Source organism: Dromaius novaehollandiae, chromosome 1 (genome assembly GCF_036370855.1).
Source record: "Dromaius novaehollandiae isolate bDroNov1 chromosome 1, bDroNov1.hap1, whole genome shotgun sequence".
Lineage (NCBI taxonomy): Eukaryota > Metazoa > Chordata > Aves > Casuariiformes > Dromaiidae > Dromaius > Dromaius novaehollandiae.
In genome coordinates, this window is record NC_088098.1 from 3,979,734 (window position 1) to 4,007,560 (window position 27,827).

Below are 27,827 nucleotides of genomic sequence, written 5' to 3' on the forward strand. Positions count from 1 at the left end.
AAGAGACGTCCTGAGCTACTGCTGCTCTCCAGCGTGGCCAGAACACGCACCTGAATTTATGAGGCTGCGAGGTCATTGCAAAGCAGCGCCTGGCCCTCAGCCCAGACTGCACAGGGCTTAAAATCGCAGCTGGAGCTCGTGCTGAATGACGGTAGCAGGCCCTGGATGAGGAGTGCATTATCCCCAACGAGATGTGCCTTGGGTCTGGCCTCCGATTACCAGGTGCCCAGAGGCTTTCCAAAGATAATAGGTGTTCGTGTGATGGAAAAGGCAAGGTCGTGCATCCCTTCACTGTATCACCGCATTGGGAATTTCCTACATGTCTATTTGCTCTCTTTGACATCTTCCCTCCAACTTTATTTCCCCTCCTTGTGCACATGAAAAGCGACCGGCTGGTTTGTCCTCCTCCCTCCACCGACGCTGCAGAACCAGCAGCCTCCTTCATGCTCAGGGGGACAGCGGGACCCTCACGGGGTACCTCCAAGCTCAGCTTCACAGAGATGCTTGCTTTTACTAGAATGGCTGGAAAAAAACATGCAAAAGGAAGGCCTTCTGGCTAGAAATACTGAAGAGATGGCGTTTGCATGCAGGAAGCAACGCAACACCTCTGCCCAAATGCCCCTGGGAGCGGGCAGGGGGTGGCAGCAGCGTTCCCAATCACACCGGGCGCCTTGGCCCCACGGCCGGCTCGGACACGCTCAGCAGAAGGTGTCTCAGGACACTGGGAGTGGTGTTAGCTAGGCAAAAGACATCTGCTTATCCCAGGGCTCACTTATCTCCTGGCTGAGGACCCCCGAGGTACGAACGTGAGTTATTCATGGTGACCGTACATGCTTCCAGCACCGATCCTCCCTTAAAACCTCTCCCCCAGAAATATGGCAAAAGTGGGGCCACGGGGCCATGAGCAGATAGAGGAATTCAAACAGCCTTTTGGAGTAAGGGATCCAGCTGTAAACAGCAGATTTCACCACTCGTTTATTCCAAACTTACTAGGAATATGCTGATTTTAACACCCCCTTTTTTAAGATGTCCCGGCAGGCAGCTGTCCCGGAGAACTGAGACACAGGACCCAGAGGCAGGACCTTATTTACTAACTCTTTGGACCAGCCCGTCACCCTGCTGCCTTTGAGTCTGAGGATCTCGGCACCTCCTCTGTCCCTCCCCTCCTTCACAAAACGCCCCAGGGACAGATCTCAGGGACTCACTCGGGGCAGCAGGCACCAGCCAGCGAGATCCCTGGGTCTGCCGGCGGGACAAGCCTTCCCTCTCCATGTGACACCTCCCCAGCTTGACATCGCCCCCCCAAATCCCTCGAGTGTCCCCAGGCTCCTCAGAAAGCCTCTAAAAGTTTGAGAAGCTCCGAGAGTGACGCTGCCGTCGTCTGCAGGATCGTCGTTTGTGCCACGAGCCCCATGCGTGCCACAGCTCTGGGCTTGGGGGATGACACGGCCGAGCGTGTCCGGGAATGGGAACTGTTTGGACTCGGATGGGGTGAGAACGGCTGAAGCCAGCGGACATGAAGGCCACTGGGAAAGCTGACGTCGCTGCTTAAACTTGCGAAGTAATGGACAAAACGTTGAGCGTTTGGAGCTGCACCCAGGGCACGGGCACGTCGGGAAGGGCCAGGGCGCCCCTTCGCCACGGGGAAAAAGTCCCAGACACCCAGTGCTGGGAACGGCTGGGGCACGCGGCTGCAAAACCCCCGATGCCCGAGAGGAGCGGGAGCACGGTCAGCCCCAGCTGCTTTCGACTGCCGAGGAAGCTTTTACTTTTCACTGCACGGGGAGGCAGAGGGGAGACAAAGTGTCCGCCGGCTGCGCTGAATTTACTCCCTCGACGTGTGCGTGCCGAAGCATTTAAAAGCCCCGGCCGGGGCCTGTGCGACAAGCAGCTGTAATTCCACCCTAATCCGCTCACAGCTGCGCGGGGTCAAAGAGCGCAGCAGCTGAAACGTGCTCTTGCTACATATGCTTTAGGTTGCCCAAACTTCCCCTGGGGGGTTCTGCCTAGTGATTTCCATTAAAGCCAGCAGGCGAGATGCACTGCTGGCACAAGCGAACACCGATCCATCAAGATCCCCTATATTTAGCTCAACGGGGCTAAACAAACAGTGCAGAGACATTGCGAAGAGAGCCTGGGAGTTGGGCTCTGCAGTCCCCAGACGCCGCTTCGTTCCCCGGGAGCAAAAGCTGCAGCGTTGGCAGCAGTGGCTCCCTTCCTTGCCAGACACACAGCTCCGGGGCGCTGGGAAACCTGCGGGCTGGCCGGGGAGGCGGCAGGGGCCGGAGCCGGGGGTTCTGCCCCAGCAAACCGGCAGCTCCAACTTCACATGCTGGCCGTCGGCCAGCTTGCAAAAAGAAAGTCCTCAGCTAGCTCCTGAGCCTCCCCATCTGTCCCCCAAGCAAGCCACCAGAGCTCCTGCCACTGCACAGCGGTATCGCGGTGTTGCATGAATCAACAGGAGAGGAGATGCAAGTGATAACGTATGTCCCATCATTCCTGACCTACAGAGATGCTTAAAATGTCCTCGGCTACCAGTGGGAACTGCCAGCTTCATAAAACAAGGCAAGAAAATGAAGAGCTTACACAGTTCCGCTTCCACTAACGTGTACACACACACAGCACACGTATACCCCCCCACACTGCCCATCGCTCCTCACTGCCAGGGAAGTATTTACTAAAAGTCTGCACTTGTTTCATTTCCTACGTCCCCCTAAAGCTCAGAAGCCACTGGAAATGCGCGCCAGTGGACTTCCCATACGAAAAATGTCCTTTCTTACGGTGGGATTGCCTACGGGGTGAACTGCTCCTCAGGGTCTCCCTTGAGAGGAGACAGAGGCACTTCACCTGGCCTACCCTGCGGGAGGTGCCTGCACCTGCTTGCATGACCCGTGCCCTCAAGAGCCTGTTCTTCCCCAGCAGCTACAGAGAGAGATTAGGGCAACTAGTTTGGAAGTAGATGTTTATGCTGAATTTTGGCAAGAGCAATCCCTTACAGCCTGTCACGGTCCAGTCAAGGCCATGACTTTCAGTGTAAATGGGCACGAGATGAACGCAGAAGTAAGAAAGCAAAGCTCCACTCCCGAACTTTTCAGACAAGGTCAAAGTGTGGGGTCTGCAAACAGAAAAAGCCATCGATGACCTGGTCAGACTAGAAGGGCAATGCGGGTTTCCAAACACGGCTCGCGAGCAGGTCGCGTACAGGACCTTGCTCAGGTCAGTGGGAAGTTAAAGAGTTAACGCAGCGACTGGCTTTGAAAACAAGAGTTTAACATCTCCGCACCAGTGCTGCTGCCAAAGGATGGGGAAAATCAGGAGCCTGCTGATCTGCAACCACACATATTTGCATTCGCAGGCAATGCGGGAATGTCCGCCTCCGCTCAGAAAGCTCGCGCGGGACAGCGAACGACACCCTTACCCGGTTGTCCTCCTGGATCTCCCAGTCACTGGCGAAGCTCAGGGCGTGCTGCGCCTGCGAGCAGTTGGCGAACTGGAAAAGGCTGGAAAACATCCTCCTGTTCTCCTGCGTGTCGGGGAATATCGCCTCCTGGAAGTTGACTCCGTGGGGCAGGAGGATGTAGTTCTCATCCATCCTGAAAGGCAACGCGCGCCCGTGAGCGCCGGGCGGGTCCGAGGGCTCCCGCGGGCCGGGCCGGGCCGGGCCGGGCGGCTCCGGCGGGGCGCCCCGACGGCACGGGTGTGGGCGCGGGTGTGGGCGCGGCGCGGCGCGGCACTCACCGGAGGAAGAAGAAGTAGGCGTAGCCCTGCAGCACGGTGTGCGAGTGGCAGGAGAAGTAGCCGAGGCCGGTGAGGTTGAGGCGGGAGCCGGCGGGCACCTCCAGCATGCTGCCCCACGCCTGGTCGCAGAGCAGCTCGATCTCGGCCGAGTAGAAGAGCCCCCCGGCGCCCTGCGCGCCGCCGCCCGGGGGGCCGCGCTGCCAGGGCAGGTAGTTGTAGGCGCCGTAGGGGTCGGGGTGCAGCGCCAGCACCCGCGCGTACACGATGATCGCCGCCAGCTCGGCGCGGCAGCCCTCGCTCAGCGGCCGCCACTCGGCCGGCAGCTGGCAGCCGCCGCCGCCCCGCGCCCGCCCCAGCGCCAGCGCCAGCGCCAGCCCCAGCAGCCGCAGCAGCGGCGGCGGCATCGCGGGCGGCTCCGCGCGGCGGCGGCGGCGGCGGCGGCGGCGGCTCCGCGCGGCCGGCACCGGGGCGGGCCGGGAGGCGGCGGCCGGCCGGGGGCGGGCGCCCGCGGAGGGGGGCGGGCGGCGGCCGGGGGGCGCGCGGCGAGGGCCGGGGGGCGGCGGTGCCGCGGCGCGGGGGGCAGCGGGGCGGCGGGGCGGAGGGGCGGCGGTGCGGAGGCACTCGGGTGCGACGGGACGGGGGTGCGACGGGACGGGGGTGCGACGGGGCAAGCGAGCAGAGGGACTCGGGTGCAACGGCGCAGAGATGCAAAGGGACAGCGGCACAAAGCAACAGCAGTGCAAAGGGACGGGGCGGGGGGAAAGGACGGGGGTGCAACGGGGCAGAGGTGCAACGGGACGGGGAGCAAAAGGCGCAGATGCAACGAGGCCGGGGTGCAAAGGGGCAGAAGTGCAAAGAGTAGAGGTGCAGCCGGGAGGGAGGCAAAGGGGAGGGAGGCGAAGGGGAGGGATGGGAAAGGCAGAGATGCAAAGGGGCAGAGATGCAAAGGGGAGGGATGTAAATGGCAGAGAGGTGCTAAAGGGGGAGGTGAAAAGGGAGGCATGCGAAGGGGAGGGATGCAAAGAGGAGGGATGCAAAAGCGGTGGAAAGGACAGAGGTGAAAGGAGGAGAGATGCGAAAGGGCAGAGATGCCCTTCTGCAGAAGGGCAGAGAGCGGCGCCCTGGCGTGGGGACAGATGCTGCCAGGCATCTCCTGGCCCTGGGCGGGCACCAGGGCGCCGAGGCCGTGGGAAGGTGACGGGGTGGCTCGTGGGGTGGGAGCTGGAAGAGGAGGCAAGCAGGACCGGTGAAGGAAGGGAGGCTGCGCATCTCTTCCTAGCAGCCTGCAACTGGTTTTCAAAATGCATCTGGTGAGAAAGGTAAAAATAAAAGCCTGGGTCTAAATATATTTTCATTTCCTGCTGTTTCTTCCAAGAATTGGCTGAGGCAACCTTGGGCTTCTCCAGCTTTCTGCAGAACAGCTCAGAGACTGACCCTTATCCCAGCGTACGTCCTGCTCTGGAGCGCTTGCTTCTCCCGAGTATCTCCAGCTGGGGGGGCGGGATTTAGCCCGAGTTAAAACTCTCCCTGGCTGTGATGGTTAATAAAAGTTCAACCTACTTGGTCCCTTAATGTCCTCCTCCACCCGTTTGTCTTTATCTACTTGTGTCTCCTGTCCTCCACGTATGCTGGGAGCTCTTGGGAGCAGAAGGTGCCTTTTTCTGCTTGCGCTGTGCCTGCCACGGAGGGGTCCCCACACACGACTGACATTCTCAGGTGCAAAATAATGAATCAAAAGTTAAATAACGCTGGGCCAAATTCACCCCAGGAAGGCAGGACTTTCTCTGTGACAACCGTCTCTCTCTGGAATAACTTTGTCAGACTCAGCTGTGTGTAAAATATGGGCTGAAGAGTTCGATAAAGGTAATATTCATGTTTCATAATGACACGGTCCCACAGTTTATTTCATCATAGTTTTATGGAAGAACAGCAAAGACAGATCTTGCCAAAACAAAAATAGACATAATATTTTTTTCTGACAAAAACTCCAAAATGACAGATAGAGCTTTGCTAGCATTTTTAATCTGTTTCTTGGAGATCAACAAATTGTTCCATAACTTTTCAGAAAAAAAAATGGATAGAGTAAGCCACAAAGGATTTTTTTAAAGAAAATATCCTCAGGAAATCCCTACAGGTCAAACAGCTAAATATTTTTTTAGCATTATCCACCAGAAAAAGCTGCTTTTGTTTTGGAAACAGAAGGGCCAAAATTGCAGTAGAAGAGGAGGTTTCACAGCCTCCTTCAGGAGATTTTTAGATACACAAACAAGAACTATGTAAGAAAACAAAGACGTGAGATTATCGTTGACTTCAGACGAGGCTGGGGCAGTCCCCGAGGCATTTTCTGCAACACTATGTAAGAGCCATGGAAGCCCTGAGATTTTTGCTTTAACTGTACCCAGTTCTTCTTTAACACTTCTGTTTGGGGATTTTGTCTCCCCATTAGGCACAGTAGCTCTTCAGGAGATGTTGGAATACTCTGGGAAGTTCCCCAAAATGTTATGACTCTCCTTGGCAGATATTTCTGCAGATAAATGTTTACTCCGAAGGTTTCTTCTCCCATGAGACAGCATTGGTCTCCAAACCTCAGTGCCTGCAGGAGGGTGCCGGGGTGAGAGGACCTGTGGAGCAATGCAAGGTGGGTTGCAGGAGACAGTGGAGGCAGATCCTGCCCCACTGCCTCAGGCCAGGAGGCAAGGTTCGAGGCCAGGACTCGCATATGTGGGGCAGCTGCACGTACGCCTGGTCAGTGGCAGATGAGGCTCTGAAGTGGTGCTTAGAGACGCAGGCAAAGACGTGGTGTCATGTGGAGAGGCTGCAAGCCAAGGGAGAGGCGTGAAGCCCATCACAGGTGGGTGTCCCTCCACACCACGACTGGCACTGCAGCCTGACGGCATCAGCAACAGCTGAATCCTGCGTTTGGTGTGGGCAGTGATACACCGGTGTGTTGCTATTCGCAACACCGCTGCTGAGGGGGTAGAGCTCCAGGAGCTGAGGAGAAGTCTGCAACTGTACGTTGATGATTTTACCCTGGGAGCCAAGTTCTACTCGAGTGAAACCTAAGTTTCACTATTCCTTCAGTGTATATTTAAGAGATTGATGTCTTCTGGGTGGAAGAGTCACATTTGAGCTTCGGTTCTGTTTACTGTGTGTTGCACGTGAGTAGTGATCGCTTGGTCCTCCAGCCACTTAGGGAATACCAAATCTGAGCTGTGATCTGTTCTGTTATTGCTCACATTTTGGGTAACCACCACGTATCAGCTGGGAGGGAGGACAGGGTGAGAAGGGGAGGGTCATAGGCAGTTTGCATCTCCAAAGCATGGAGATGGCTTTCCTTAATGCTACTGTTAATAGTCTAAATCAAAATGCGTATATTTGACCACAGTGTTGGAATCTGTGGGCTGTCTCAGAACACATAATCGCATTTGCTGGCATCCAGTTCTCTTTTTGCTGGAAGTTCTCTTTTTGGTGGCAATTACTGGGATGTGGAAGCAAGTAATTAATGTTTTTTTGAATTTCTCTATGATCCTGCGGTGATGGTAGGTTCTGCATTTTGAAGCTACAAGGCAAGTCAATGGAGCTGACTTCAGAGCCGAGTGAGCTGAAATGTCTTGGCTGTAATTCTGGAACAGGCTCAGGACTCGCACTAATCCGCATATAAAAATAAAAATACTTTTCATTTTAAAGGCCTGATTTCCTAGTTCTCTTCCACTTATTTCTGCTAGTGCCATACCCAGTAGCGTTCCAAGTGCTCGGGGTGGCTCGTCTTCCACCACACCTTTTGAGACAGCCCCATCCGGGACCTCGCACTGTCAGGAAGCTCTCCTGACACCCACCAGTGTGTAACCATTCATTCCCATCACAGCCAAGCTGGTCCCTTGGGCTATTTGCTGTTTTTCTTGAGTTCAAAAGATCATTTTTAGATCAGTATTTTAATAACAAATTAGAATCCTCCTCACTGAGATCACAGGGATTAGTGGAATTCTGCTCTTGAATTTTTCTCAACAGAAGCACTGTCAATTTTCATCTCTTCCCTCCTTGACATCTGAGGTAGTGAAAAGAAGCAAGAGCCTCTGAATCCTTTCAGGAGTCCTTTCTCTTCCGGCTCTGGACAACAAGGATTTAGTGAAACGACGTAAGGATTTAGAAACGCTCCCCGGAGGCTGCATCTTGAGATCTGTGTTTGCCGTTTCTCCACGGGGATCCAAAGGCTCATCTGAGACGTTCCTCAGTGCAGCGGGATTTTTTTTTCCCTGTGAACTCAGCATGGTTCTGACAAGTGCTGTAGCCAAAACTAGCTGATCAGAGGAGCATCAACAGAGCCAATTACCGCTCCGGCCACACTTGCAGCCACTCGTGCATGTGCCACAGCTATTCATTCACTTCCTCCTCTTCAATAGTCTCGTAGACTTTGAGACAGACTTGTGGTTTTCCCAGGCAGGAACTCTTCCTTCTCTTTCACACATCTTTACAGACATTTAAACCAAAGGTAACGAAAACCCTCCCTCAGGGCTTTGTCATTTTCTTTGCTGTTTCTATGGTGATGCAGGTGATTTAAGCCTTTTAATATAACATAGTTCTGCTCTGTCTCTCTTTGCCTTTCAAGTATTGACGGAGTTGAGTGTTAGTCCAGGTATCAAACAAAAGAGCACAGTGCTGCAAGTCTGGCCGCCTTTCTGATGGGTGTAGGTGATCTGAAACCTCAACCCAGCTGTCTTTTATTTATATATCCGCAGTGATTCCTTTGTAGTCTAGGGTACAAAATATCAAACCCAGATTTCTTCCCCCCCTGCCCACCCCTCTTTAAACTGGGCAACCTACAAAGATGAATATTTGGTTATGTTAGTGTCCAACAGGAAGAGATGTTTTCTTTACCTTCTCAAGTCTATGCTTCTCTAATGTGAGTCATTTTTCTCATACATTTTGAAATTTGTTCCATCATATTTAACTATTTCTCCACCAATGGTTGGGCTGGGCTGGGCAATTCCTATGAAAAAACACATACTCCCTGGCCAAAATTTTCTCTTAGTTCTTTTAGTTTCTTTCTTTCTTTTGGACAGTAATTATGACCATGGAGAAATAAGATTTAACATTGGGGATGAGCTGGAATACACTTCTATCGCCAAGAGTTCTGCAGAAATCTACTTTATGCATGACAGTACAAAGACCTTCTTTAACATGCTTAAAATTTGAATGGAAAGAAGCATCAAAGAACTGGCAGGAAGAATTTTGCCTATAGCTTTTTTTTTAGTCTTTCTACCTTTCCTTGTCCTTGGCCCCTTGGACCCACTGCCCATTCCCCCCATCTTGCTCACACTGTGTGCAGGTTCTACAAGATCTCACTCTCCTTCCCCTCTGCCTCTGATCTCTGACGGATCTCATCACTGTTAATGTGGTTTCACTCAGAGATGGACCTCTGCCCTCCACAGCCATCTCCCCCTACCCAAGGGGGCCCAATGTCTGCCTGGCTTTCTGATGCCTGGGGATGGCTGGTTGTCATCTCAGACTCGTCATGGCTAGAGGGGAACTGTTATTCTCATGCCAGCAGACCCTGTCTCCCTTCCTTAATCACTGGCCATATCACCTCCTCTTACCTACAACTTGGGCTTACAACTTGGATGTCATCCTCAGCTTGGACTTTTCTCTCCATTTGCAAGGGTTTGTAGACACTTTCCATGTGCTTTTCCCAGATGTGGCCTTTTCTACCATTCATACAACTTAGACACTGTTCAGGCCTCTGTCCTCTTATGTCTTGGGTCCTGCAGTGCCTTAGCTTGGGCAGACACAGTCTTGGCCCGCTACTACCCACCTGTTTTGTTGCTGCACACACTGTTTTCTAGCCCATCACTACCTATCATGTTGACCATCCATCTCTTCCTTGGGCTCCCTTCACTACCTGCATCCACCTCTTGCTTCGTGCTGTACTCTTGCACAATAGCTGAGGCTAGGGCCTCAATCAGCTCTGAGTTTCTGCAGCTTCCAGTTCATGAGCCATGACTACAGGTCCAAGAATAAGAATAACAACAAAGTGCAGCTGATCCCAGCCCAAGTCAGCAGAGACTAGAAGTTACTGTGCTCAGAAGTCTGTTCATAAATCAGTGTGAAATGTGCTGTCTGAGCACAGCTCCCAGTAGACACCCATCTGCATAATACATACCACAGACACAACTGGCGATGGGAAAAATATCTAAACATATCATTCCCACAGCTGTGAAGGAAAGAAGAAAGATGTCTAATTCCCCTGTCCCTGGGGTAAACCCTGGCCCAGGTAAATGCAATTCTTGCGAGTCAGAGGTTTTAAAGGCAGAGGACTATCAGAACATCTAATCTGACCACACTGGCTAGACAATATCACCCAGGAACTCATGCATCAAGCTTGAAACATTTGACTGAGGTGAAGCAAGAGCTGAAGAAAAACACTTGACCTTCACTTTAAAATCTCAGGTGGTAGAGAAGCAAGCTCATCCCTTGGTGAGTTGTTCCAATGCTCAAAATTTGGGCATTTTTTCCATTCTGGACTTGCCCAGTTTCAGCTTCTAGCCATCGGATTATGCTGTGCTTTTGATTGCTAGGAGAGAAACACCTCTTATTCAAAATCTTCACCCAGTTTAGGTATTTATAATCCAACAATAAAGTCAGCTCTTAGAAAAATTCCCTTAAATACATGTAGTTTCTTTTACTTGGTGGCAGACTGTCCGTCATACTGTAGCTTGTTTGCCCTGGATTTTCAACATCTTTTTTCTCATGCAGAGACCAGAAATAGTCACAATTTATTCCAGAGTCTGGTCTCCAGAAATAGAGGTAGAGGGTATCTGCAGGTAGAGGGTAGCACACCACTCCTTTCTGGCATTCTGATTCTTCACCCAAGAACCATGTTTATTCTGCTAGCCAACATTATACAAGTACAGAGCAATTTTTGTTGGTCACTCCTATGGAAAGATGGTATTGAGAAAGTACAGTTTGCTCTTCGGTCCTAGCTCAGTCAAATGGAGGCAGTTCTGACCTAGTTTTGGGAAGGACTCCTAGAGCTTTGGTCCTTCTGTTGAGAGCAATCATCCCTCCCATACCTCGTCCTTCATCCTGGCTTGCTTCAGCTGCAGGATCACCGTGGAACTTGTTGAAGAAAGTGATGCTGGAAGTATCCAAGTCCTAATGCAGCAGCAATATAGTAGGACTTCAAGTCTGGAAACAGAAGAAGCAGTGGAGATGTGAAATGTTCTGTCTTTGCTTTACTAGCCCAAGTTTTGAGGATTCCTATCCCATCCCTCCTCTGTTTTCAAAGAGCTGAATCTGTTCTAATTTTGAAATCACAGCTGGAGGTAAGGTTTGATGCTTCTGTTTCAGAAGTGGATTTAGTACTTTTAAATGGTACCAGATTGCCAGGACTGACTTCTCCCTGTGTTCCCGTCAGAACAGCAGTGGGACAAATCTGGGCTGGAGGGAGGGACTGCCGTTCAAAAGGGACAAGGTACTCCCTCCCATCCCCAAACTGGCTCTGTCACTGCTAGGTGTAGGCACGGTGTGCTGGTAGACCCAACAATGGCAGGTCTCTGGAGACAAGATCTCTCACTACACAGCCTTCCAGTCTGCAGAATTGTAAAAAAAAAAAAAAAAAAAAAAAAAAAAAAAAAACCCAAAGTCTGACCTCAGAGGACCTCACTAGGGCCCATACTAATGTGAATTATGAGTAATGTTAATACCAACCGAACAGGAACAGGCACACATATCCCGGAGGTTGTGTCACTCTGACTTGGGAGGGGCCCATGCAGACCAACCTTTTTTCTTCTTTTTCTTCTTGCACTTTGCCTGGGTAAAACTAAAAGTGAAAAGAAGCATCTATAATGAGCAATCTTGGCACAACGTATAGTTAATGCAATTGAACTTGCACTGTGCTCGGTTTTCACAACTGGATTCTTACTTCGATGAGTTAATTCCTTTTGATGTCCCTTATGTTCCTCCCCTGCTTTCGTCGCGACTAAAATAACCCAACTGTCCATCTTGCTTATGGAATTACTGAACTTTTGAGAGAACACAGAGTGCTCTCACATCAGGATTTGGGATTAAACCTCTCTTGTTTATGTTAAACATAACATCTTAATTCTTCCACTGCTGGAGGGCAAATGAATCTCCACAACCCCAAAGAAACCTGCTTTCAGGCCCTATAGAAAAGGTCAGCATGATTTGTTTCTCATTACAGCTGTTCTTTCCAGTAAACTTGTCTCATGGTATATGACAGTCCTCTTGCAAAACACCTTTATGCAATTTACAGCATTTCTACTTAAATATTTTCCATTGTAAGACAACATGTGCTTCATCAGCAGCATATTTCTCTTCTCAAACTGCACTAATCAGTGAAGTATCTGACTTTTTTCCAGGGGTGCACTGAGGGACACTACTGACTGCTGTCCTTCTCGGTCTCATTCAGCAACCAAGGAGCCCCAGATCTGGGGGCTGAATCCTACTGAAGCTCAAGGTCTCTCCCATGGGTTTGGTCCCAGTCTCATGGCTTTGGGTGTACAAATACATTGTGTACAGATGTTCTTGTACATCTGGAGGGGGAGACCTGTGGGGAATGGGGGCAAAGCACAGATTACTGTGGAGACACCTAGCAGCTCAGGTAAAGTCCCAGATGAGGGAAATAGGAAGCAACGTGAGGCCTGAAGCAGACGCAGAGATGAAGAGCCAAGGAGAAAACCAGAGACAGAGGGGAAAAGGCAGAGGGTGGGAAGAAAGGCAAGAAAAGACTCAGGGTAGGAGAGAAGGGGCCACAAACGAAGTAGTTGCCAAAGGAAAATTTAAGGCAAAAAAGAAGCAAATGAAGGAATCAAGAAGTGTGGAATTTAACTTGAGGGACTACTGAACATTTTAGAGTGGAAGGAAACTATTGAAATGGGTAACAAAAGGGAAAAGGGAAAGGAGAACTGGTTCTTAAGCTATTTTTTTAGGTGGCCATTGATTTCAGGTGTCCAAATTAAAACACCTTCAGAAACAGCGCATTTCCCCATATGAGCTATCAGCCCCTCTGTAAAAACAGGTTTCCCCCAGTGGTCTCACACCGGCCAGCTTGCATGGCCTCTCATCCTTGCAGAAAGCTAGGCTTGGCTTGTGTGCTGTGCTCTGCCTCTTTGCCCTTCAGTTTACGTTCTGGGCTAGGTTTTTAAGCTCTGCCCCTCACCACAAGGTCTCACAGCCTTCCCACCATGCATTAGCCAAGCAAACCACCGTCCATCAACATGCATGTGAAAGCTGCCTGCTCCCCATGAACTGCTTATTCCCCAGCCACCAGAATCACTCTGGCAATGAGTTTCTCTCCCTAACTGCTACCGAGAGTGCTTAAATATTCGTGGACTTGTCTCACGTTTCATAGAAATACCCACATACATGTACAGACACTCTCCCTTCATTGCTATTCAGCCAAATCATTTCTCATAATCGAACACTTCCTCATCTTTATCTTTCTTATTCCTCTTTGCTAAATGCCTGCCACTTCATCACAATCTTTTGGATGACAGAAAGCATCAAACCATCAAGACAAACCTCACAAAATGACTCAAGGGCCCTGCCCCATCAGCGCTGTGTTTTCCTGTGCCTTGCTCCTCAGGCCGTGCTTTTCAACAGGGGCTCCCAGGTCCTTGACAAAGACATAGTGTTTGCAGAGCAGTTGGCATAGAAGCACGTCCCCCCTGCCATTATGCAGGAGGTTTATTCGGAGTTTAGAAATTGTTCTCAGCAATGGATAAAAACTGAAACTGGCCCAGAGCTTGCTTCCCCACGGCAGGAACACTCCCTCCTCTCTCAGCAGTCAGCTAGCCCCTCTGCTGAGCAAAACTGTCTGCCCAGCTCAGAGCCCAGGGAATGTCTTCCCCTAAGAGCTGGGCAGGCAAAGAGCACAAAGTCACTACCGTGAGTCAGGGATTCATCTGGACGCCGATTGTGAGGGCTGTGCTGCTGGTGGGAAGCTTTGCTGTCCTGGTCCTGCGCCTACCCACGCCTGACTTCCCTGGCAATGAGGTGCTCTTGCAGATCATCAGCACGGCCAGGGAGGAAACCCCTCTACCTCTGAAGCAGCTGTGGCTGACCGAAACACGTCCACGCAATTGGCAACCCAACAGACAAGACTGACTGCTACCCTGCTGTACATAAGACTTTGTGCCAGCCTGCTTTATGTCAAGCCCAAGGCAGCTTTGCCCTGGCCACAACTCGAGGGCTTGCTGACACTTGTCTAAGGCAGGCATTGTTAGCATGAGAGCCAGCAAAGGCTACAGAGGCTGACAGCAGCATGAGCAAACGATTCACTAGATTGTATTTTCTGTTAACAAAGCTGCCTGGCTCTTCCTTGTTTCAGCTGCTCCTTACTTGGCTCACATTGACTCTTTGGGCTTAAATATCACATTTTTCATGTTTTTTTCCAGGAGATTTCTGAAGAAAATATTTCAACAGCCTTTTATTTTCACCAGGCAAGGCTAGAGCGATGTCTTGTTCTGCTCGTGTTAAAGATTGTCTTCCTAGAGTAAGCACGAGATCTTCAGACCTGGCTGAAAGGTGGGGATGGACAAGGAGATTGACTGGAAGGATGAAATCTGGGAACCAAAAGGGCAAGCCTGGTAGGTGATATAGGTACCACCTCCTCACTACATTAAGGGATTGTGGTTATACGTCCATCCACATTTTTATGGCGCTCAGATAATGTGCAGAGAAGCATCATAGCAAAGTCTATTTAGGTTTTAATAGTTCTGCCTCCAAAATAGTATTTCATGATTTAAGGATAGAAGATTAATGATGTTAGCAGGCTGAGCAGTGAAGGTAAACCATAACTGCTCTCTAGAAGTCCAAACTACCACTCAGGGTTCACCACCTTGAGCTAAGGCAGGATGCTCGGGAAACACCAGACATTATTGTGCTATCAAAAATTTACTATTATGAACAGAAATAAAGGGGAATCAGTTTGTGTGTATGTAGCACTTTGCTGAGACATTAGGAAAGACCTCTGCTGTTGTCATTTTCACGCAGAAGAGCAGAAAGAACCAAGAGCTTTACAGTCCATTTTTCCTGGAAAGGGTTGGCCAATGCCATAGTCAGAGAAGAGCTGCCTTTTGCAGACACCCCTCTAAAATTCCAGGTGCACAGAAGCTTGCCGGAGCTGGGCACAGGCAAAGCTCAAGGTCTTGCAGGAGAATGAAACCCTAGCAGGAGCTTTTGCAATGTAGACAGTCCAAAGAAATTACCTGGGTGGCCGCCCCATTGCAGGAGATATCAGGAATCAGACAGTACAAAGCCACTTGTAGCCCCTCCACTCTCCTACTGCAAATTCACTGCTGAGATTCAGCTCAGAGCCTTGCCTGCTGCACAGGTGATACCATAACCATAGGGGAGAGAAGGGGGGGAGGGAAGAATCTCTCTTTTACAGAGATGTATGTTAATCTCCAGTTCTGATTAAATTTATCCCAGCTGCTTAGGAACAGCTGTGAAAGATTCTTTTCTTTGCCTTTTTTAGTGTGATGCATTCCTCCTCTTCACCTTCCCCTTATGAAGGGTGGGAAGAACAATTTTGGATAAAAGCCTTGCTCCAGGGCAAGAAAAAGATCCAAATTGCAGCTTTGCATAAATCTGTCACTTTGATCCCCCTGAGAACAACTGCAAACTTGAAAAATAGCATAGCGAAGCAGGCACAGGTGTTAACCTCTCTTTTTTTAATTGGTTAAAAAAAATGATAAAAGTTGCTGCGAACAACCCCTACAATGTGTTTTCTTTCACTCAACTTTAAGCTTCATTTGCTTTTCTATGACTATTATTGTCTTGATAAAAGTTTTATTTGTGAATTAGGAAAGAAACTGTAATGGAGAAGTTGTCCTGTACCAGTAGCTGCTGTGAAACCCCCATTAACCACCCTTTGCTGCTTCAGCTGTTTTATTCTGTAGCTGGAACGATTTGTGAGGGTGCTTTGGCTCTCACTCACTTTTGAATGTAGATGCATCAAAGATTTTCTGGGCTTGGCTTGAGGGTGGGAGGGTGGCCTCTGAAGACTCAGTTACGTCTTTCACCCCAGGGTCAGCTTTGTATCCTGCATTAAATTTGGCTCCTTTATTTGCAACAAAGAAACACTGTTGTGCAGAGTATCTCTCTTCTCCTCAATCCAGGCACTTTCATCCCAAAGCACTTTGGCAACAAGGGGCCAGATTTTTTTGCTATCGTAGGCGGAGGCTGGGTGGGTGGGTGAGCTCGCTGGTGCTGGGGCCAACGCGGCAATGCCCTCATCACGCCCCGGCGAGCCACAGCCCCCTGCGCCGGGGAGGGAGCCACTGCTGGGGAAAAGCAGTTTTATTTTATTCTCTTGCAGAGGAAGGAAATTACTTTTGTGATTATGGTCCCAAATGTTGCATGTTTCTAGTGCCATTAGAGCTTTATCAGACTTCGTGCTGCACAGATAACGTTTGCTGGTAAAGTACTTGCTGACAGAGGCACAAATTGACACAGACCTATGGCTCAATTAATACAAGGCAAATGCTTTTTTCTTAGGTTCTGGCCTAGTTTATATGTGAAGCTATATTTGCAGTAACTGAAGTCAAAATATCTTGAACCTTATTGTGTACCGCTGGTCACAGCATCCAAGTCTGGCAAGCTGCTCCCTATAGGTGCGATGGGCACAGCGACTGCTCCTCTCCCATGACTGTCTCGGGAGCACACTGTGATGGGCCTGGAGAGCCAGCCACATCGCTCACCGCTTCTTCACACTAAACCACTCCAGGATTTGCGACACGGAGCCGGAGGACCCTGCTCTCTGACATCAGGGAAAGCTGCCCAAGCCAGGACCCTGGGGATATGTGGAAAATGGTTTACCCACTTAGCTAGATTTGCATTTCAGTGGTGCTCTGGTTGTGCTGAAAGCCAAATTAATAATAATAAGGTTTGGCCAAGATCTACATAGATTGAAGTCTGACCTTCGACTTGGGTTCTGTTTGGCAACATTAGCCAAACTAGCGGAGTTAGCTGCTAAAACCCAACATTATTTCAGATCCTCTCTCTTTCTCCCTCTGAAATTCAAGAAATTTTCTACAGAAAAGTGCTATCCTATGTAGGTATCATTCACACTCCACGGTTCAGATCAGAGTTCAGATTTCTCTTAAGCAAGAGATCTTTTCCTATCTGATACACAGAAGACAATTTCCTGTGAGGATCCTTGGTTCTTAAAATCCTTCTTGGTTCATCTTTCCTTATAGGCATTTGAGAAAGCAATGAGTGGACAGGAAATCACAGCACATTTTACGAAAGGCAAAAGAAATGTATTGAAAGACAGTAGAATTGAGCTGGCCCAAGAGATAGGGACATGGACTTGGGACACCAGTGTATGATTCCCTTTTCTGCCACTGGCTTCCCATGGCACCTTGGGCAAATCACTGAAGGCCAAATATTTAAAAATATGAGTCTTAGTCTCAATGTATCCCAGACCCATTTGTAAATTGAGGATAATGCCATTTCCTTTTATCACAGTGGTGTGGTCAAGCAGAGATTCTGGGACATTGCGACACTAAAGTGGAGACTAGATGAATATAGCTTGTCTGGTTTTGTCATAGGAAAGACTACTAGCAAATAATTTATAACTAGTAAATTGAGGAAAAGAAATACAGCAGTGAAGCTTTCAGAATTACTGTGTGTTTAAAAGTTTGAGAAAATGCCTAGAGCTGTGAATAGGTGCCAGAGAAATTAATTGTGAAAATAAAGCTTCTGGGAAGAGGTGGAAATGCTGGAATGATCAAATCATCTGTAATTACGAGGAACATTTTTTTTTTCTCCGTGGTAACACAGAGCTTCATGGAATGTGTGTGTTGCCTGCAGAAATGTTAGGGGCTGGGATGTCATTCTTTCAGAAACAACAGACAAGAACTGAAAGACCAAAAAAAGGAACAGAAGGAAAATCAAAGAAAAGCCAAAGCAAACGAATGCCTCACAGGTCACGATGCAGGAGACAGAGCTTTGAAAAGAAGTCTGGGCAAATTCCCTGAGAAGACTCACCCTGCCCAGGTAGGAATTCTTCTCCCCTAACCTTTATTGGCTGAACCATGTTATATGGCCTTAGATTTCCCTCTGGCCACACACCTCCAGCTTGCACACATCTGAGTGGATTATTGAGGATGGACAAGCCTCTACTCTTCCTTTCTTTCTTCCTGTCCTCCTATCTCTCAGAGACAGTCCTTCAAATACTGGATTTCATGATTGGAGCTTCTCTTCCACTGTGGTGGATTCCACCACGGTCATGCTGGCTCTCCAGGGCATTGAGCAGAGTTCATGAGGCCAATGGTGCTTGCTACAGCAGAGAGCTGCGAAGCTGCTCCTTTGCTGACATATTTAGAGGTATGTTTGACAAACTACTTCTCATTGCAAGAAAATATTCCAAAAAATCCAGTCCCAATGGCAAGTTGGCTGCACAATTAGCTAAACTCTCTATATAGAAACTCCAGGTCACCGGTCCTGTGCTGTCTGAAGATGAGTTAATCATCTCCTGGGTCTCCCCTGACTCTGCCAGGCTTCTTCTGGATGCACAGCTGCTGCCAGCTGCTGCACAGAAAGCCAGTGGGGAAAGATGGACCTGGGTCAGGAGATGCAGATGGATCCCGTCTAATGAAGCTTTGGTTTTGTCTGCATCTGAAAGCCATGATCTGTTCGTGCTGCAGTTCTTGTTATGCTGCAGGCCACCAAAAAAATAATACAAAAACAGATTGGAAGCAGTGGAAATGAAAGGCTTCAATCATGCTCTGCTGTTTAGGGGAGAAGCTGCAAACTCCACCCTGCTGAAAGGTTGCATTGGCTGGGCTTCTCTGAAAGTCACCCGACAGGCATCATCCCATATTACAAACTGGCTCCACAACTGCAGCCTGTGTTTTCCCTTTAAAGGAGGCTTTGATATATATTAGTGGGATTCCTGCACAGTCCTGCACAGAAGGTTTCCTTGATTCTTATTCCTTCTAGAAATGGCACGTAATTCTCTATGGAGTAATTGCTTGAGTGTGTTATACGGCTCACCCTGCACATGATACCCAAGAGCCCTGAAACGCTGAGTGCAGACATCTTCCCAGGACACTGTCCTGATGGATGCTCCCTCCTTCAGCGATATTTGAACCCCCTTAAATCAAGCTGTTTGCCTTCTCACACTATTTAGGATTCACAGTGCTTTTCCTGGACACTCTGCAGAAGGATCCCTGGAGATCCCAGGAAAGAAAGGAAATCTTTACATTGCATTTTGTGTCCTTTGGTTCTGCAGTGATTTTATCATGTATCTTACAGATTGCTGACATCTTGGCATTAATTCCCATTGGATTTCTTTGCCTGCTATACCCAGATGTCTCAGTTTATGCCTTTACTGGTAACTACATTGATAGACAATCATCTCCTCCATTAAAACAACAAAACCAACCTCAGAGAAGCCCCCTGTTCTCAACATTTGTAAGTGAGTTTGCTCTAAAAAATCCCCAACCCAGCACTTTCAAAGCACACACCATGCGAGGAACTTTTGTGTGTAAACTGCAAATGCCATAGGTATGACAATCTGATGTGCCCTCTTTGCAAAGGCTCCCTGGGACTAAGAAACCCTATTCCTTAACCACTGTGTGATTTCACCAGGGGTGTTAGAAGGCTTTTGCAGCCCTTTCCGGAGATGGCAGCATTTCAGTGAGGGGATGCTGTGGAGCACTATATCCTAGTCTGGTTCTCACCCTGCCTGCATTGCTAGGGTGCCCCAATGCCTTCCAGAAAAGCCTCCAGCAGCAAGTCTATCATTTGTCACGGGTGTTTATTGCCTTGTTTTTTTACTCTTCAACTTAAAAACTATTATTTTGCTGGCTCTTTTCTTCTCCATGTACTTTATATTATCGGTGCATCATTTAAACTTCAGGATGAAACCTTGATATAGCACTTGGACCCCTGGGGAGTTCATTGCTACAGCCTAATGATGCTTTCAGACTGCTCTGCCAGGATGCATCCCTCTACCAAATGATTCAAGAGCAATCTTTATTCACTTCTGCCACGCTTCTGCTGAGACCCATGACAGCACAGCACAGAGGGTTGTTTGGCTTTTTTGATTTTGGTGAGTTTATTCCATTTTTCACCTCTGTCTGCACCTAGTCCTCAGATACATTAGCTCAAGCTAGGAAGTGGCTGCTTTGATTTCAAATGAGATGGGGTTTACTCAGCTGACTGCCTGCTTTGCTCAATTATTAATGTGGGAGCACTATTGATTTTGCCTCCCTGAGCTTAATGGTGAACAACTGCTGAAAAATGGAAGAGGCAGGCAAAGGAACAAAGTGAAAGCAGTGTCTGCTTCCAGAGCAGTTGAGTCCTCTGTAGTCTAAGTGGCCCATGAATTACATTAATCTGTGAAAAATCATTCTCACAGAGGTTATTTTCTCCTCCTCAAATTCCTCTAGTTGCTTTCACTCAACATATTCTTTTCCATTTCCTGGGTTCAAGGATGGGGTGTTTTGGGATAATGGCTCCAAGCAAATGGTATGTTTATGTGAGCTGGCTGTAATCGAGGAAGCTCTTTGAGGTTTGGTACTTGGATATTGCACTGAAGCACTTAGAGACAAAACCAGTTACAAAACCAAAATGATCTATTAGCCCAGCTCTCACTTTCAAAAGCAATCTTCTCCCCTCAATCCCAAAGTGTAGTTTATTGGCTAAAGTCTCAGCAGGCCTGAAATCCTAAGTGACCCCTTGTTTTCAAAGAATAAAGCAGCAAAAATGCCTCTTAAGAAGTCTACTCATAGTTTACACTTCCTACACAAAAACCCTCCCGGACCACACAGCACCCTTCTGTATGGTCTTTCTGCTCTGGGACACGCTACTGCTGCCAAAATCCCTGGTGTCCACCTGGGACTCCAGCACCAGCTGTGTTAGCACCCATCTGTGGCCTTGAATAGGAGCTACTGGGGCTTTTAAAGAAGTTTTGTGCTAAATCCCCTCCTAGCGCAGTGCCTATAAACAGAGGGCAGCTTTTCAGGGGGAAACTTTCTGGGGCAAGGAAACGTCTTTGCACAAGTCAGAACTGGCCATGTGTAGGTCAGCATGTGATATCAGGGAGGGCCCAGGTCCTACAGCGTACTGCAGTATAGAAAAACTGCAAGAAAAAGTGAGCCCTTGGATCAAAACCCTGTTGTGAATGGTGCCAGATCTTAGTGATGTTTGAACCTGGGCTTGGCTCAGATTTTGCCACAGGCCCCTTTCTTGAGGAAGAACAGGCCAAACCAAAACAACAAGACCTGAATAGGAACTCTGTCCTTTGGGCCCTGTCTCTAACATCTTAAATACTAATAAATTCATAAGATAAAAATAATATACTAACAATATCTCAAGTGACTATCCAAATCCCTCAGCAACAGAAGTTCCCTACAAATCATCAAATTCCCTTCTCTTTTCACTGTCTCTTGCATGAATAACCACTTCTAGCAGACAGAACCTGTCATGCAATGCTATCAAACACAAGCCTAACTTTTCTCTCTCTGCAGCGCACAGAGTCGAGGGCAGGTCCCACCTCTCCCTCGCACCCTCTACCCCTGCCCAGTGGGAGCCAGCTGTATTCTGCAGCAGAAGGATCAGGCGCCTGGGGGGAAGGAAAGAGATTAAAATTTTGAGAACGGCTGTAAGTGTAACAGTGAGCACTATAGGAATGACTGCAAAGAAGCTGCCAGGGGTCAGTTCTGCTCTCCATCATGTCCTGTACAGCTCTGCTCACCTCAGAAGTGCTTAGCAAATAGAAATGACCCCAAGTCTACCCCCTGTACAGAATATCCTCCAGCAACCTAACCAAAGAAAACAATATTTCTTTAGAGAAGCAGGCAGGGGAACAATCAAGTGAAGAATGGGGAAAAAATAAAACATGTATAAAGCAGGCATCGGCTTAAACATTGCAACCTGTGGGTTAACAAGAGCTTTTAATAGTTTTTTTTCTGTGTCCTCAGCAAGACTAGAAACATCATTTTTAACAGCAGGCTTTCTATAACATTAGTTAGCTCTCCTGTCTGTAACCAGTTTATTGCAGCTATGACAATAATTGATTTACTTGCAAACCTGAATATAAAGTCTGCTCACTCATCTGCTTTGTTCTCCTTGCCGGGCTCTTGCTTTTGAAAGTGGTGTGGATTTACAGCGGTGGCTGCCTGCGGCACCCATCCCCTCGCTGGCTGGCCGTCAGCGCTGCCGGGTTCGGGAAGTGCAGGCCGACTCCCGCGGAGGGGCTGGGGATGTCTGGTTACGGACCCTCCAGCCATTAACCCCACCTGCACCCAGTCCTGGCTGAAAAGAGAATATCAAAGTCAGAGAGAGAAGCAGAGAGGCCAGTAGAGGGGGGGAAATGCCTTTATCTTGTATTCTAACTTCCCAAGGTGCTCACGGATCACACTTGTGGGATACTGAACAGAAGTGGATGGCTTCCAATACCCCTCTGGATCAGATAGGTAAGATGCTCCCAAGGTACCTGGAGGCCAAAGAGAGACAACATATTAAGCAGGAGATATCTGAGAGGGATAAGTTGCTACCAGGAACATCCAAAGGCTATCCCTTGAGAAACCAAGTCTGACAGAGCTGATAGGCATAAACAGTATTCAGCCAGAAGTTTGACATCTGGATATCAGCCTTTGCATCTCATCAGGAAACTGGACCGGCTGTCTGCAAGCATCCATGTCTCTCCCTTCAATACCCAGGTACATCCTTGCGTGGAGAAAATGGACGGTAACTGTGCTGCCAGGCAGTGCTGTGAGACACTGACATTGCAAATGAGCTTCACATGGCATGAGACTCTGCACAGTTCGGGTTAGGAAGGACTGCTAGAGCCATGTTTTCATACATGAACCCTAAATGGAGGCAATTTCTTTCTGTGTGAGGGAACTCACCATGCTTATAGATAGTTAAGAGGGACAAACTAGGTGCCCATTGTCAGCTAGAATTGCAAATAAGAGAATAGGTGCTTTAATTTAATTACAAGTGCATGAAAACCAAAATCAAGGTCTCCTTGGATGAAAAACATGGCACCCGGCAGAGATGGACATAAAAATTCTTAACTTTCTAAGTCAAGATGTCCCTTTAGAGCAGAAACAGGTATAGAAGTTATTGCCACTATATCAGATAAATCTTTCTTGAGGACATGAGGTATCCAGCTAAGCAAGCCTTTAGTAGCAGTAATTATTTGATTTAAGTAAGTGCATGGATTGAGTATATTTCAGGAAAATGCACTTGATTTTTATTCATACCACCACCAGTAATAATAACAGTTAACAACTCAGAAACATTTTTTTCAGATTCTAAGGAGGTTTATAAGCACTAATGAATTAAGGATTTCCTAGTAAGTACTGGAGAATAACCAAAAATGAAGGAGAGATTTTAAGTAGCCTGAATAAGCAATAGAAATTAATGGAAGCTAAATGAGAAACAATTCATTTTTAATAAAGAAACTAAAAATAATAATGTAATATGGTCTGTGTGAAATGAATTCAGTGTGTTTCTTTCCAGAACTGGACTGACATGCCCACAACACAGAACCTGCCACAAAAGAGGTACTTTTTCCTGGAAATTTGGGACAGATAGAGATGGTGATTGTGGCCAAGGCTGCCTCATGCCTGAGAAGCAGATCTCAAAGACAAGGACAACACCATGGTGGAAGAAAAGTGAAAGAGGATGGTCAGAATATAAATATCCAGGTATATTAGCTTAATATCTTTCTCTGGTGCAAGTTTCATGGAGACGTTTGAAATTGTAATAAATAAATAAAACCCTGCTGCTTCATAAGAGGAAATCTGTGATCAAAGAGTTCTTTCAAGGTGTCGTTAAAACTTAGGCATTAAATGTATGCTCATATCGAAGCACATAAGCAGCTACTTAACTAGCTACAGGCCTTTTATTTCTTCACTGTGCTTTTTGGCAATGTTAGAGATTAAGTCCCTGGCCAGCCTTTGCTTACTAGTGACAGCATCTTTTATTCGGGCCTCAGTATATTTTAGTGGTGTGTCTTAGGGCTCAAACCAGCAAAATACTCACTTCGTTGGAGAAGTGCTGAGCGCCCTCAGCTGTCTGAAAAAGAGGTTGCGAAAATTCCAAATCTGTGTTTACCACTTCAACAGCCTCTGGAAAAATTCTCCTTTTCTTTTCTTTCTTGCAAAGCAAATTCTTCCCAGTATGCTCTCCTCTCTCGGTGGCAGTGCAATGACAGGCTGTGGATTTTCGGCATGGTTTGGAGAGGGCAAGTGCTGCACTTTTGGCCACTGGATAAGGCAGAGATACCCCAGGCTGCTCCCAGAGGTCAGGGCAGATAAGCCGAGCTGCCAGGGCCATCACTGAGACCCTGGGTACCCCAGCGTGGTGTACAGGGCAGGCGCACATCTACATTCAAGTGATGATAACCATTTGATCCCACTGGGTCCTTCTGCCTCTAAAATTGATTTATTGCATTGGGTTCAAGGTTCTCAAACACTTAGGCTGAAGCTTCATGCAGACTTTCTGTTGGCATAAACCAGAACCAATCACTTCTTCACAGTCCTCCACAAAAATTTGTGTGAGCATGCGGTGAGCCAGCGCGAGGGGAAACTGACCTCGGTAAAGATGGATTCGGGTTAAAATCTCTGATCTGGGTCACTCTAATCTGGCCATCTACACACCTCTACTAGCACTTCTGTCAATGGCAGTGCTGTCTTATGTAGGCTTAAACACTATACAAAACTAGAGCCTCAGATATTTCTGATATTTCAGCCATAGTCTGAACTCTAGCTGGCTCATGAAGCAATCTGCAGCACTTAAGACCTTTTTATTACATGTATTGTAACAGCCACTACAACCCCCCTTTGAAGATGGGAGCCTCGAGATGGTTTTGCCCCATAGGGTTTGCAGTTTAACAGTCCACATGCTTTCCCTCTGTGTCAAGGCCCAATAAGATTACTGCATCATGGATAGTCTAGAAAATGCCAGAAAACACAAAAACTCACTTGCACAATGAGAGAAAAAAATGGTGATTTGCAAGGCATGACAGTGAGAGTTTATAACTGAAATTCAAGTGAGTTGCCAGTAGAAAAGGTGAACATGGGTGAGAACTCAGCACTTCAAGTCTCCTTGCAGGAGGCACATTCCCAGCTACACCGCGGTGTTCCTACAGGCATCACAGAGATGAGCCAAGGCTACAGCACAAGAAGGTCCCCTAAGTGATCAGAGAAATATTGCAATTTATGACATGTGCTTGCATTCAGTAGCAGCCAGAATATCTCAGAGCATAAATGCAAGACAAGGATATGGGCCCACTCTGGTACACAGCTCTGGGGAGTACTGCTGACTGTTCATGGCTTCTAGAGCCAAGAGATGCCCCAGAAAAACCTTAAGGGAGACCATGGGTGTGATCTGGGGTCTTTCTTTGGAAACTCTGTATTGCTGCTACCTCCATGTCATTGTAATTGTCCTCTTAGTGGTTTGCAGCAGCAGACATGGTCTTTACATCATCCTATCAAAAATGCCAGTATAGCATACTTCACTATGATAGCAGATTGTGTGAACAAGGGAAATAGAGATGAGTGCACTTACAGCTCATCAGAAGTGATATTTTCACAGTCAGTAGGCAAGCAGCTTGTGGAATCACAGAGGGCCCTTGAACCAAGTATGATAGACATTTGAGGTAAAAACAAAATGAGGGGCATTTACGTATAGAAATATTAATAGGGGATTTTAAAACGCATTTAAGTGACCAGCTCCAACTAAAATTCATGAAGAACTGGGTGCCAAAATCCCTTTGGCTCCAGGCTTTAGTTGAGAGGCATGCCTTTTAAAATGATGTCAAGCATATGTTATGCTTCCACCCAAATATTGTGGTTTTCACCATTTCTTTGCCAGTCAGGAAGAAATGTTTCCTTTATCTGTATGTTAAAATGCATGATGGGAGCCTGCATCTTCCCTCCTTGTGCCCTATAAGATGGTACAGAACCACAGGGACTGTTCTCTTCTCATGCTGGACAAGGGTGCACTTCAGGATAAAGAAAACAGTATTATTTGCTAGAGATTTTTTCTCTTTCCACTTTGCCACAGTATTTCAGCATAGAGGCTGCCTCAGCCCCACTCTGGCTTGATTTCCCGTTACAGCTTTAAAGAAGCACTGCAGATCTCCCCATACACTGAAGCATTAAGGACTCACTCCAGCCAAGGGGAGCACGCTGCACTTGACAAACCACCACTCTTGCCTGGACAAGGAGCACTGTCATCCCTCCTTATCTGTCCAAGACGTCTCCATCTGGCCTGCAATTCTCATGATTTTTTCTCTTCTCTCCATGGCTCTCTGATTCCTTGTCGGTAAGTCCCTAAAATAGTCCCACTTTTACTTTTGACCATCCTTAGGCAAAAGTAAAGCTTTCTGCCCCCCTCACAACTCTCAGTCATGTTCCCTTGTTGATCTGCCCATGTTTTCCTGACATGACTGTATTTGGCAGCAGTGCCACATTCCAAGAGCTTCAGACATTTTCTCAGTCTGCTGCCTTCTTGGTACAAATTTCACGCTCAGAGAGAGCAAAAGAAAAGGGCAGAGATGCCTGTGTTTTTAAACACTTACGGTATCCTGGAGCTCCTGAGCTGTTCAGCTGCTGATGATCTAGAAAGAGAATTGGTGCCATCTATTGGAATGAGAAAACAAGGACAGAATAGTCAATTCAGCTTTTACCTTTTCTGCACATTTACTCATTTTTTCCTCCTTCTCTTTTATCATCAAAGGTATAAAGACATAAACACAACATCTGCTGGCACGGCAGCTGTTGAGTGAAATGTGCTGCTCCCCGAATGGAAACCCTGAATGGAAACCATTATCTGTTGAGTGGCCAACAAAGGAGAACATAGCCTGAACAAAGATCCTATAATACTGTCAACTGCAGTTATTCCAGAGTCACAAATCAGTCCATTTCTTCTGAACTGCCAGAGACAGGAATCAAAAACCCACCAATCTTGTGGTCATCTTTTTGCTCTTATTCTCAGCAAAAAGTCTAAAGTAACAGGCAGAAGATTACCTTGTCATCAGACTTATAAATGCAGGGCCATGTACTTTGAGGAAATAGTATGGAGTACTTTTCACAGATGCTGCTTTTGCTGAATTGAGTATAAATGAGGATGCTTTTGCCAATTTGACTCCAATCACCAGTGCTGAATTTATTAGGAAAAAAGGTTAGAGAAAATATTTTTGACTGGTGACAGAATGAGTTTATTTCAAGAAGGAAATCAGAGCTGATGGTGAGGAATTCCAGGAACTGGGCACACAGGCAATCAAACTGCAAGCCATTTCAGGAGGAAAAAAGTTGAAGAGGAAAACTATGTTACATTTTCCCTACATATCAGCATGCTTCAAATGAGATCATCTAAAAGCTGCACCAGAGGCACTATTTTTACTCTATATCATTGCACAGGGATGTTATGTAATTGCAGTTGTAAAAGAAGTTACCTATTTGGCTGTATGTGGGAGGGAAAGTGGTACATGACATATTGTTTATTTAACTGTACAGAACGGGCCAACAGCAATTAGTTAGATGCATTCCTTGGCACTACCATTTTGTTTCCCATATCCTATAAAGATCACTGCCCACAACAGGGTTATCAGACTAAAACTGAGATCTCGGGTCTTTTTTTTTGTACTATTCTGTTTCTGTCTTCTCTTGCCCCCCTGCACTTAGTGTTTGATGATACTCCCTTTGAAGGTAATGAAAATATAAATAGAAATAGGTTCAACACTGGACTAATAATCAAAAATCCATGATGATCCAGGATTGCACATACCAGCAAATCATACATCTGCATTTCATGTTCTTTGTAGTTGTTTTACTGTAGATGATAATCTAAGGCCCACTGCTTTTTACTGTAACTTTTACCAGCTGGCTATGAGCCCTCTCCAGGCCATGGTAGCACTTAATTGTTGTAGAAAATTAATGCATTTCATTATCTTTCTTCTCTCTAGGTTATGGTGACATTCATCATGCAATACTGCTGACTGTAAAAGTTGGATGCACTTCATGACACCCCCTCTCCCCCAGTTAATCTGCTGGAAGCCTGCAAAGAACATATCTTTACGGTGTTTTTAAATTATCTGTCAATTG

At 47.4% G+C, this 27,827-nt stretch overlaps 1 protein-coding gene and 2 long non-coding RNA genes across 3 annotated transcripts in view; 2 read left to right on the forward strand and 1 right to left on the reverse strand.

Moving 5' to 3' along the window:
* CCDC3 (coiled-coil domain containing 3) overlaps positions 1–4,157 on the reverse strand; it is a 41,041-nt gene extending 36,884 nt beyond the window's left edge. The window contains exons 1-2 of the mRNA XM_026119314.2: positions 3,739–4,157; positions 3,419–3,593 (exon numbers count right to left, since the gene is read on the reverse strand). Coding sequence (XP_025975099.2) covers positions 3,419–3,593; positions 3,739–4,142 — 579 coding nt within the window. The 5' untranslated portion in view covers positions 4,143–4,157. The remainder of the gene's footprint in view (positions 1–3,418; positions 3,594–3,738) is intronic.
* On the forward strand, positions 3,808–5,310 carry LOC135326648 (uncharacterized). Its single transcript, XR_010386955.1, has 2 exons — positions 3,808–3,947; positions 5,114–5,310. It is a non-coding gene; the product is annotated as an uncharacterized LOC135326648 (long non-coding RNA).
* A 12,251-nt stretch (positions 5,311–17,561) lies between these two features.
* On the forward strand, positions 17,562–27,753 carry LOC112994747 (uncharacterized). The gene is made up of 7 exons (XR_010386998.1): positions 17,562–17,757; positions 17,920–18,087; positions 19,018–19,816; positions 22,113–22,430; positions 23,236–23,423; positions 25,840–26,046; positions 27,689–27,753. It is a non-coding gene; the product is annotated as an uncharacterized LOC112994747 (long non-coding RNA).
* The last annotated feature ends 74 nt before the right edge of the window (positions 27,754–27,827 follow it).